General features: G+C 39.5%; 1 protein-coding gene across 5 annotated transcripts in view; it reads left to right on the forward strand.

Annotated features, from left to right (window-relative positions):
- GANC (glucosidase alpha, neutral C) overlaps positions 1–12,370 on the forward strand; it is a 73,555-nt gene that overhangs the window by 17,291 nt on the left and 43,894 nt on the right. For all 5 annotated transcript variants that reach the window (XM_047739030.1, XM_047739031.1, XM_047739033.1 and 2 more), the window contains exons 6-7: positions 1,788–1,970; positions 9,810–9,855. In XM_047739030.1, the coding sequence (XP_047594986.1) occupies positions 1,788–1,970; positions 9,810–9,855 (229 nt within the window). The remainder of the gene's footprint in view (positions 1–1,787; positions 1,971–9,809; positions 9,856–12,370) is intronic.

Genomic DNA, 12,370 nt, shown 5'->3' on the forward strand with positions numbered 1-12,370 from the left:
CATCTAGCTCCTAATTTTGTTCTCTAAGAGGATCCAAAAGATACTCCCTTCACTGAGAAATAAATTGGTAAGGGAACATTTGGAAAGCACTGTAGTGAGTGAATATCTTTTGTGAGCGAGACATAATGGTGGGAAATGATGCCATCAAAATGGGCTCCCTGAGGGGTGCCTGGGTGCTTAAGTGTCTACCTTCAGTGCAGGTCATGATCTCAGGGTCCTGGGATAGAGAGAGCACGGTGTCATGGGAGGTTTCCTGCTCAGCGAGTTGGCTTCTCCCTCTCCTCCTCCCCCTCCCACTTCCCCTCCCCCTGCTTGCTCTCTCTAATAAATGATTTTTTTCAAGATTTATTTATTTATTTATTTAACAGAGGCACTGTGAGAGAGGGAACACAAGCAGGGAGAGTGGGAGAGAGAGTAGTCTTCCTGCCAAGCAGGGAGCTCGATGCGGGGCTCAATCCCAGGACCCTGGGATCACAACCTGAACCTAAGGCAGATACTTAACAACTGAGCCACCCAGGTGCCCCATCAAATAAATAAATTCTTAAAAAAGGATGGGGGGGGGCTCCCTGATTTCACTGGAGACCATGAGACTCCAGGTGGCAGAATGAAAGTAGCAGCATTTAGTAGGTAGAGACAAGGGAATATGTTTCCATAAGGTGCAGCAGTATATGGATGGTACCCAAAATACCCAATCAAAGGATGCATTGGACTGAAATAGATGCACTAAAGTGGAACAACCAAAAGAACTCAGTTTGATAAACAGTGAGATACAACCTCTCACCCAACTCCAGACAGTTTCCAGAGCCCAGGCATCTTGCTTGAGGGGTGGGGTTTAGAACCCACGGAGAAGGACTTGATAAGGATATAATAAGAACATAAAATATCCCTCTTCACCTTCCCTAAAGAGGCATGTGACCATTTACCAAAATGACAATGCACCAGAGAAAGAAAGATCTAGACCTCTGAGGGGTTTTAAATGCTACCTCTGAGCTTACATAATTCGTGGGGATCCAGAATATCCTAACAGTCTACCTATCAAACTGGGGACTGATGGGAGTCAGGAGAGATTCCATCTCACTGGACTCAGTGGGTCAAAATCCAATCTAGGTTATCTCCTTAATTTCTGAGTGTACGGTTGGGATGAGAGAAAAAAGCAAAGTGTTTAGTGCACTGAAGTGTTACTAGACTGTCCAGACCAAGGTAATGATGATGATAGCTAACATTTATTGAGTGTTTATTATGTGCCAGCCACTGCCAGGTGTTTTGCATGCGTGATCTCATTTAATTCTCCCCAAAAGCTCTATTTTGTTCTTGCTTTTATTATTTCTACTTTACAGATGAAGAAACTGAGAACTGGGTAGACTGATTAATTTGTCCAAAGTTATGGACCTAGTGCATGATAGAGCTATGTTCAATCCAGGCTTTCTGACACCAAAACCTGTGTTCTCAGTCGCTGCTTTCCACTGTCTTATCTATGCTATGTCACATGAATATTGATTTACAAATTTTTTTTTTTAAATTTTAGAGAGAGAGTTCATGCAGTGTGGGGTTGGGGTCGGTGGGGAGGGGCAGAGGGAGAGGGAGAGAAAATCTCAAGTAGACTCCTCACCCAGCACAGAGTCCAACACAGCACTGGATCTCACAATCCCAAGATCATGACCTAAGCTGAAATCAAGAGCCAGGAGCTTAACTGACTGAGCCACCCAGGTGCCTCATTTACATATTAATTGAAATTGAGAATCACATTGAACCATGTAAACCTGTTTTTCTCTTGTTTTATTTTCTAGGCTTATTTCATGTGCAGGGGATACAGATAGTCTGGTATTGACAGACAGAAAAGGAGAACTGAAGTGTCATATCACAGCAAACCCATTCAAGATAGATTTGGTGTCTGAAGAAGAAGTAGTGATGAGCATAAACTCCCTGGGCCAATTGTACTTTGAGCACCTGCAGATTCCTCTTGAGCAAAGGTATTTTTGCACATTACTTGACGTACAGAGAACTTCAGGAAACCTGATTGTGATTACTAATTGCCTAAATAGTTGATATATTGCCATGGAAAATTGGTCGCTTTATTTGCTGAGATAGTGTTCTCAAATATTTCATCTTTTCACCTGTGCAAGTAAAAACAGGCTTGATGACAAGAATGATTCCCAGATTTTTGCAACTTGATATTCTTAACATATCCTCAGGTCTTGTTCTCAGGGTCGTGAGTTCAAGGCCCACACTGGGTTCCATGCCTAGCATGGAACCTACTTAAAAAAAAAAAAAAAGAAAATCTCTGAGAAGGAACTAAAGACTAGCAGAACAGATCATACACAATAAGATAAAAAGAAAAGACCACATCCAGATGGGTCAGAAGAACAGAGACATGATTTAGTCAGGTCCCACACCCCCAGTGCAGCAACCCACAAGTGAGAAGGCTATCACAACTGAAGAGGCCTGCCCTGAGGGACAAGGGGTCTGAGCCCCACATCAGGCTTATATCCCAGGGAACCTACACCAGGAAGATGAGAGCCCACAATGTCTGGCTTTGAAAACCAACAGTTCTTATGTCCCGGAGAGTCAGAGGGTAGAAAACTGACTGTGCTCTCAAATGGCATGTGCACAATCACACTTGGCTTTGAGTTCCAGTACAGAGGTAACCACCTGAAAAACACCTGGGTTACATGTGAAGGAGGTCCATTGACTAATTTTAGGGCATATGCCAGAATGGCAGGAATCTGTTGGACTGTCCTCCAGGGACAGATGCACTATGGGTACTATTCTACCTTGCCCAGGGTTGGTGGGTGTCATTTCTGGCACTCTGTATCTACTATGCTAGAGCGCCACTCACCCTGTCCAGTGTTCCCCTGCAGATTTTCTCCACCCAGGCCACCTCCCAGCCTGTACCCTCTCCCAAGTGTCTCTGCACCCTGGTATTCCCTGTGGGTGCCTTTGGCTAGCATCAGAATTCCTCCTAAGCAGACTTCAACCCCAGCACTTGCAGCAGGGAGCCTCAGCTAGGACCAGAACCCCTCCTAAGCACTTCTACCCAGGGGGGCCAGCCCTACAAACTAGAACACCTATCGCAGTCACAACTGGACCTCTTAGCAAGCCACGCAGGAGACATGCCCCACCCACCAGTGTATCCATAGCTGTCGTAACCCAGCCTCACAGCCAGCCATGCCAGGGATCAACCCCACACACCAGCATATCCACAACAGTCATAAACAGGTCTCTCAGGGGCTAGCCCCACTAACCAGCATGACCGTAGCAGTCAAAGTCAGACCTGACAGATGGTCATGCTGGAGGATAGCCCTACACATTTGTGAGTCTGCACAACTGCAACCCAGTCACTACAGGAGGGTACATGCAGCCCACATAGGGAACACTTTTGGGGCACCTGACTGGGGTGGCTAGAGGGTTTACACTATTGGGCCTGCAGGATACCTTCTTCATAAAGCTATTCCTTCAAGATCAGGAGATGTAACTCATCTACCTAATACATAGAAACAGAGACTTCGGCAAAATGAGAAGACAGAAGAATATGTTCCAAATGAAAAAAACAAGTCAAAACTTCAGAAAAAGAACTAAAGAAACAGAGATAAGCAACTGATGGCCAGAAAGATGCTCACCAAACTCAGAAGAAGGATTAAGAACACAGCGAAAACTTCAACAAGGAGGTAGAAAATACTAAAAGAACCCATCAGCTGAAGGATACAGTAACTGAAGTGAAATATACACTAGAGGGAATCAACAGATTAGATGATGCAGAAGAACAGATCAGCAGTCTGAAGACAGGGTATTGTAAATCACCCAATCAGAGCAGCAAAAAGAAAAAAAAATTTAAATGAGGATAGTTTAAGAGACCACTGGAACATCAGACATACAAACATTCATCTTTTATGGGGTCCCAGGAGAAGAGAGGGGGAAAAAAGGGACAGGAACCCTATTTAAAGAAATAATGGGGGCACCTGGATGGTTAAAACATCTGACTTTGGCTTGGGTCATGATCTCAGGGTGCTGGGGTCAAGCCCTGTGTTGGGCTCGGTGCTTAGCAGGGAGTCTGCTTCTTCCTCTCCCTCTGCCCTTCCCCCCCTCCCTCTGCCCTTCCCCCCACTTGTTCTCTGTTTCTGTCTTTCTCTCTCTTAATAAATAAATAAAATTTTTCTTTAAAAAGGGAAATAGCAGAAAATTTCTCTAATTTGGTAAAAGAAATAGACATCCAAGTCCAGAAAGCACAGAGAAAGACCCAGCCCAAGACACATTATAGTGGAAGTATCAGTAGTTAAAGATGGGGGAATCTTAAAAGCAGCAAGGGAAAAACTAGTTACATACAAAGGAAACCCCTAAACTTATAGGCCAGAAGGGAGTCACGCTATGTATTCAAAGTACTGATAGGAGAAAGACGTATAACTAAGGATACTTTACCTGGCAAGGTTATTCCCCAGAATTAGAGAAATAAGGGGTTTCCCAAATAAGCAAAAGCAAAAGGAGTTCATCAGCATGAAACCGGCCTTCCAAGAAATGTTAAAGGGACTTCCTTAAATGGAAAAGAAAAGTCCATAACTAGAAATAAGAAAATTATAAAAGAAAAAAATCTCACTGGTAAAGATAAGTGTCTAATAAACCACCTGCTTAGCTTGTATAAGGTTAAAAGACAAAAGTAGTGGGGCACTTGTGCGGCTCACTGGGTTGGGCCTCTGCCTTCAGCTCGGGTTGTGGTCTCAGCGTCCTGGGATTAAGCCCCGCATCTGGCTCTCTGCTCAGCGTGGAGCCTGCTTCCGCATCTCTGCCTGCCTCTACCCCTACTCTCTCTCTGTGTCAAATAAATAAAGGCTTTAAAAAAAAAAAAAAAGACAAAAGTAATAAAACCATCTAGACCAGGAGCACCTGGGTGGCTCAGTTGGTTGGGCGACTGCTTTCAGCTCAGGTCATGATCCTGGAGTCCCAGGATCAAGTCCCACATCAGGGCTCCCTGCTCTGATCCTCCCCCCTCTTATGCTCTCTCTCTTTCTCTCTCTCACTTTCTCTCTCTCTCTTTCTCTCTCAAGTAAATAAATTGTTTTTTAAAGGCATCAGACCTACAATAATTAGTCAAGGGATACACAAAACAATAAGATAGAAAATATGACATTAAAAACATAAAACATGGTATGGGAAGAGTAAAAATGTAGTGCATTTAGAATATGCTTTAGCTTAAGTGACCAAACAGACTTTAAAACAAAGACTGTAACAAGAAACAAGACCATCACATATTAATGATAAAGGGAAAGATCCAACAAGAAATGACACATTAGACCAGATGAACTTTATACACACATATATGCATGTATACACATTCTTTTCAAGTGCACATGGAACATTCTCCAGATTAGGTCACACATTAAGCCACAAAACAAGTCTCAATAAATTTAAGAAGGTGGAAATCATGATGAAGCATACTTCTCAACTGCAATATTAAAAAACTAGAAATCAAGTATAGGAAGAACACTGGGGGGGGGAACCCCCACAAACATATGGAGGCTAAAAAGCATACTACTAAACAATATGTCAACAAATAAAGAGGAAGTAAAAAAAAATACCTAGAAACAAATGGAAGTGGAAACACAATAGTCCAAAATCTGTGGGTTGCAACAAAAGTAGTTTGAACAGGGAAGTTTATTGCAAAACAGGCTACCTCAAGAAACAAAACTCTCAAAAGGACATTGTAACCTTACACCTACAGGAACTACAAAAAGCAAAACAAAGCCCTAAATTCACAGAAGAAAGGAAATAATAAAGATCAGAGTGGAAATAAATGAAATAGACTTAACAATAGAAAAGATCAATGAAATGAGGAGCTGGTTATTTGAAAAGATAAACAAAATTGATAAACTGAGAGAGAGGAAGGGAAGCAGGCTCCCTGCTGAGCAGAGAGCCTGATGCGGGGCTCGATCCCAGGACCCTGGGATCATGACCTGAGCTGAAGGCAGCGGCTTTAACCCACTGAGCCACCCAGGCACCCCAATTGATAAACTTTTATCCAGACTCATCAAGGAGAAGAGAAGGTCCAAATAAACAAAATCAAGTGAAAGAGAAGTTATGATCAATACCATGGAAATACAAAGGATCATAAGAGACCATGATAAATAATTACATGCCAGCAAATAGGAGAACCTAGGAGAAATGGATAAATCGTAAAATACATAGTCTTCCAAGGCTACATCAAGAAGAAATAGAAAATGTGACCTAATTACTAGTAATGAAATTGAATCAGTAATCCAAAAACTCCCAGCAAACATAACTCCAAGACTAGATGATTTCATAAGCGAATTCTATATAACATTTAAAGAAAAGTTAATACCTGTTCTTCTAAAAGTATTATAAAAATTGAAGAGGAATGAGTGCTTCCAAACTCATTCTATAAGGCCAACATTACTTATCATTGAAAAATAAATTACAGGCCAATATTCATGATGGATGTTAATTTAAAAAAATCCTATACAAAATATAGCAAACCAAATTCAACAATACTTTAAAAGAATCATACATCATGATCAAGTGCATCTCAATAGATGCAGAAAAGGAATTTGATAAAATTCAACATCTATTCATTATAAAAACTTGCAAAAACATTGGTATAAAAGGAACGTACCACAACATAATAAATGCCATATATGGCAACCCATAGCTAACATCATACCAAGAGTGAAAAGCCGAAAGCTTTTTCTCTTAGAACAGGAACAAGACAAGGATGCCCACTCTTGACACTTTTATTTAATAGTACCGGAAGGCCTAGCCACAGCAATAAGACAAGGAAGGAAGGAGAAAGAGAAAAGAAAAGAAGGAGAAAGAAAAGAAAAGGAAAGAGGGAGGGAGGGCGGGTGGGGAAGGAAAGGAAGGAAGGGAGGGAGGGAGGGAGGAAGGGCATCCAAATAGGGAAGGAAAGGAAAGGAAGAAAGAAGAAAGAAAAGGCATCCAAATAGGAAAAGAAGTAAAACTGTCACTATTTGCAGACTACATGATACTATATATAGAAAATGCTAGACTCCATTAAAAAACTACTAGAACCGGGACGCCTGAGTGGTTCAGTTGGTTAAGCGGCTGCCTTCGGCTCAGGTCATGATCCCAGCGTCCTGGGATGGAGTCCCACATCGGGCTCCTTGCTCAGCAGGGAGCCTGCTTCTCCCTCTGCCACTCTGTCTGCCTGTGCGCTCGCTTGCTCTCTCTGACAAATAAATAAATAAAATCTTTAAAAAAAAATACTAGAATTAATAAATGAATTCACTATAGTTGCAGGATGCAAAATTAATATACAGAAATTTGTTGCATTTTTATATGCTAACAATGAACTATCAGAAAGTGTAATTAAGAAAACAATCCCATTTACAATTGCATCAAGAATAAAGTACCTACATAAAGGTAACAAGGAGATGAAAGACCTGAACTCTAACAATCTATAAGACAATAATGAAAGGAACTGAAGACACAAATAAATGGAAAGATAACACTGTACTCATGGATTAGAAGAATTAATATTGTTAAAATATCCATACTACCCAAAGCAGTCTATAGATTGAATGCAGTGCCTATCAAGATACCAATGAAATTTTTCTCAGAAATAGAACAAATAACCTTAAAATTTGTGTAGAACCACAAAAGACTCCAAATAGCCAAAGCAACCTCGAGAAAGAACAAAGCTAGAGGTACATGTCCCTTGATTTCAAAGTATACTACAAAGCTATAGTAATCAAAACAGTATAGTATTGGCACAAAAACAAAAACACAGATCAATGGAACAGAATAGAATCCAGAAATCCATGCATATATGGGTAATTAATCTTCAACAAAGGAAGCAGGAACATACAATGGGGAAAAGACAATCTCTTCAATAAATGGTGTTGGCTACTGGTATATACCCAAGAAAACAAAACACTATTAAAAAAAAAAAAAGATATGTGCACCCCTATGTTTACTGTAGCATTATTTACAGTAGCCAAGATATGGAAGCAACTCAAGTATCCATCCATAGATGAAGGGATAAAGAAGATGTGGTATATACAGGTATATATGTATATTATGTATATGTGGTGTATGTACACACACACAGTGGGATATTACTCATCCATAAAAAAGAACAAGATCTTGCCATTTGCAGCAACATGGATGGAACTGGAAGGTATAATGCTAAGTGAAATAAGTCAATCAGAGAAAGACAGTACCTAATAATTTCACTCATATGTGGAATATAGGAAACAAAACAAATGAACAAATTAAAAGAAACAAAAATAAAAACACCCCCAGACTCTTAAATATAGTAAGCTAGTGGTTGCCAGAGGAGAGGTAGGAATGGCAATGGGTGAAATATGTGAAAGCGATTAGGAGTACACTTACCATGATGAACACTGAGTAATGTATAGAAGTGTTAAAACATACTATGCACCTGAAACAAATATGTTACCACCTACTAATTATACTTGAATAAATATATTTCAAAAATTAATCTAGACACTGACTTTACACCTCATAAAAATAAACTCAAAATGGATCAGAGATCTAAATGTAAAATACAAAACTATAAAACTCCTAGAAGATAACATAGGAGAAATTGAGATGACTTGGGTATGGTAATGATTTTTTATTACACCATCAAAGGCACAATCCGTGAAAGAAATAACTGATAAATTGGGCTTCATGAAAATTAAAAGCTAATGCTTTGTGAAAGACAATGTCCAGAAAATGAGAAGACAAGCAACAGACTTGTAAGAAATATTTGCAAAAGATGCATCAGATGGGGACGCCTGGGTGGCTCAGTTGGTTAAGCAGCTGCCTTCGGCTCAGGTCATGATCCCAGCGTCCTGGGATCGAGTCCCGCATCGGGCTCCTTGCTCGTCAGGGAGCCTGCTTCTCCCTCTGCCTCTGCCTGCCATTCTGTCTGCCTGTGCTCGCTCTCTCTCCCTCTCTCTCTCTGACAAATAAATAAATAAAATCTTAAAAAAAAAAAAAAAGATGCATCAGATGAAGGACTGCTACCCAAAACATACAAAGAACTCTTAAAATTCAACATAAGAAAATGAACACTGAACTTTAAAGCGTGCAAAAGAGCTGAACAGACCAAAAAAAGATATACAGATGGCAAGTAAACACATGAAAAGATGTTCAACATCATCCAAAAATTGCAGATTAAAACAAGATTTCCTCAAAAAGTGAAAAAAGTACGTTACAGTACATCTCTGAAAGTTTTTAAAAGGCAAGTACAAATCTATGTTTGAGGACTCATACACTTGTGGGACTGCTATAAAAAACAGCAAGGGAATGGTTTCTCACAAAATTTAGTAAAGTGGTTACCTCCGAAGTGCAGGGGAAGAAAGTGGATAATACATTTGAGGAAGGGCACACAGAAACTCCAAAGGAGTAAGTCATCTCTGCTGCTTTTGTGGGTTCACAGTTGTTCACTTTCGTATTATTCTTTAATTCTGAACTTACATTATATACCCTTCCATATTCCTACTTTATTTTACACTAAAAAAATTAACACATAATGCAGATGGGTAGACAATTCACAGAAAAAATAGGAATACCGTTTAATGTATAAAAATGTATTATATGTAAATATAATACATTTCTATTTATTCAAAAATAAATACCTCTTAATAAATCAAGCTGTTGGATTGATGTTCAACATAAATGTTCGATTTCATAAACTTATTTTTGTAATGACATTGTTTTTAACAAGTTAAAAGATATAATTAATGGGTCCTCAAAATTTAAAAATTGAAATCATCGTTCAACAAAATTCTGTCAATCTTCCCATGAGTGAAACAATTTTATTTTTATTAAAACAGAGCTACCAAAGAAAATAAGGAGGACACATCAGCGGACACTTCTCAGGTAATCTAGATTGAGCGATTTATCTTTTTAAAAATCTCTTTCACCATCATTATCATGATGTGGAATACAACGGTTCTGTTCTTCCCTTCCTCTCAGAGTTGGTACTTGATAAACATTCTACTGCATAAATATGGGACCACCTATCTCTTTTGCTCACCTTGTCATCTCATTCTTTCGTTCCTTTGTTTATTCATGTATTTATTCGTTCATAAAACGGGTAATTCCTGAGTGCCTGCTTTTGTGCCAGCTCAAAAAATTACACTCTGCAAGAAGGATCAGCAGTGAATAAAACAAATCCCAACCTGTCCTTATGAATCTTAGCATCTAATGGGAAAGATAGACACTGACCAAGTACAAGCAGGGGGAGTGTTACAGAAGAATGCTGTAGGAGAATATAACAAGGAGCTTGACCAAGACGAGGTTCAAGATAGACCTCCTGAAGGAAATGGGTTTTCCAACTGAAACTGATGCATGAAGTTACATTAGCTAGTCAAAAGGTGGGAAATGAATATTCCAGGTAGAGGGAATTTCATATTCAAAGACCTTGAGGTAGGAAGGAGCACATCTGAAGAAATTTTAAAAATATATATACTTTTTAGTGGGAGAAAGAAGAGCAAAGTAAAGGTGTTGTGTAACAAGGCCAGACAGATAGGCAGGGCAGTTCTGTGGCAAGTCTTGTAATAATTCTTGGATTCAATAAATGTTCATTGAGTATTTCCTATATGCCAGTTACTGTTCGAGGAATTGATGATATATTGTTAAGTAAATCAGAGTCCACCATTACCATGGAGCTGGCATTCTTCGATGTCTCGTTGACCTTTTTGGACTTTTTGGATTAAGGGCAAAGGAAAACTATGGAAAGGTTGTAAGCAGCAGAGATATGTGGTCTGGTGTCTGCTTTTAAAAAATTATTTTAGCTAAATTAAGGGAAATGGGCATTCCAGAAATAATCTCTTCATCCAAAGCCACATGCATCCTCAAAGGACCCCGACCCCTTTACCAGGAATGGTAAAAAAAATATTTCCAGTGCAGTAAGGACATGCTTCTTCCTCTTGAAAACTGACCCGTGCTAATGAATATGAGAGAGAATATTTTTCCCATTTTCAAATAGAGAAGGACAACTAAGACATAGCCTTACACAGTTTTGTAACATGTCCAATCAGCTTTGGGGAGACCTCTAATTAGATAGCTTAGTGAGTTTGTGTCATTGATGTCCTTGCAAGAATCTGATGAAAGCTATGAACCATCTCTGTAGAACAAAATTTTCATACTGTTTGAAGGAGTTCCCAAACTCTAAAGCCCATCCACAGACCCAAGGATAATAATCCCTACATTAAGAATTCAGATGTGATTTAAACACACACACACAGAGAGGCTCACTTTATAGAAGCTTGTAATTATGAAGAAAACACCTAGAAATGTGCAAGGGCTCTTTTTTTTTTTTTTTTAAAGAAACATGCATTATACACACACACACACACAATTTCTAGCAAACTTTTTCATTCTACCAGAGAGGAAGAATGAAACTTGTAAAGCCAAGAAAGGAAACTTGTAAAGCCGAGAAAATTCATTAGCTCTGTATCAAAAGATTGTGAACCTGAGCAGTCTTGACTTCTCATTTGGTTTGGCTAATTGAAGGAGGGCGGGGAAGTACTCATCTCATCCAAAACATTTGCTTTTGGGCTCAAGTTATTTGATTCTAACTTTTTGCCTCACACGTTTACAAGGAAAAAAAAGAATTTTAAAAATATGACTTCTGTAAAGACTGTGTTTTTCAAGTGCCTTCACATCATTTTGAACTGTGTAAAGATATTCAAGTCAGGGGCACCTGGGTGGCTCAGTGGGTTAAGCCTCTGCCTTCGGCTCAGGTCATGATTTCAGGGCCCTGAGATCGAGCCCTGCATTGGGCTCTCTGCTCAGCAGGGAGCCTGCTTCCTCCTCTTTCTCTGCCTGCCTCTCTGCCTACTTGAGATCTATCTGTCAAATAAATAAAATATTTTTTTAAAAAAAGATACTCATGTCAAATGGTGAGGCAGTTACTCAGAAAATTCAGCATAAAATTACAATATAGTCCAGCAATTTCACTTATGGATATATATCCAAAAGGGAAAGCAGGTACTCAAACATTTGTATGCTTGTATTCTTAGCAGCATCATTCACAGTAGCCAAAAGGCGAAAGCCGTCCAGCAACCCAAGGGTCAGTGACAGATGTATGCACACACAAAATATGTTATATACATACAATGGACTATTATTCAACCTTAAAAAGGAAAGAAACTCTGACACATGCTGCAAAATGGATGAATCTTGAAGACATGATACTAGGTGAAATAAGCAAAAATAGAAAAGGACAGATAGTACATGATTCTAGTTATATGCAATATATGCAGTAGTCAGATTCATACGGACAGGAAGTAGAATGGTTGTTGTCACAAGTTGGGGGTGGAAGGTATGGGGAGTTTTTCATTAATGGGCATAGAGATTCAGTTTGGGATATAAAAGTTCTGGAGATGGA

This window comes from Lutra lutra, chromosome 7, assembly GCF_902655055.1.
Source record: "Lutra lutra chromosome 7, mLutLut1.2, whole genome shotgun sequence".
Lineage (NCBI taxonomy): Eukaryota > Metazoa > Chordata > Mammalia > Carnivora > Mustelidae > Lutra > Lutra lutra.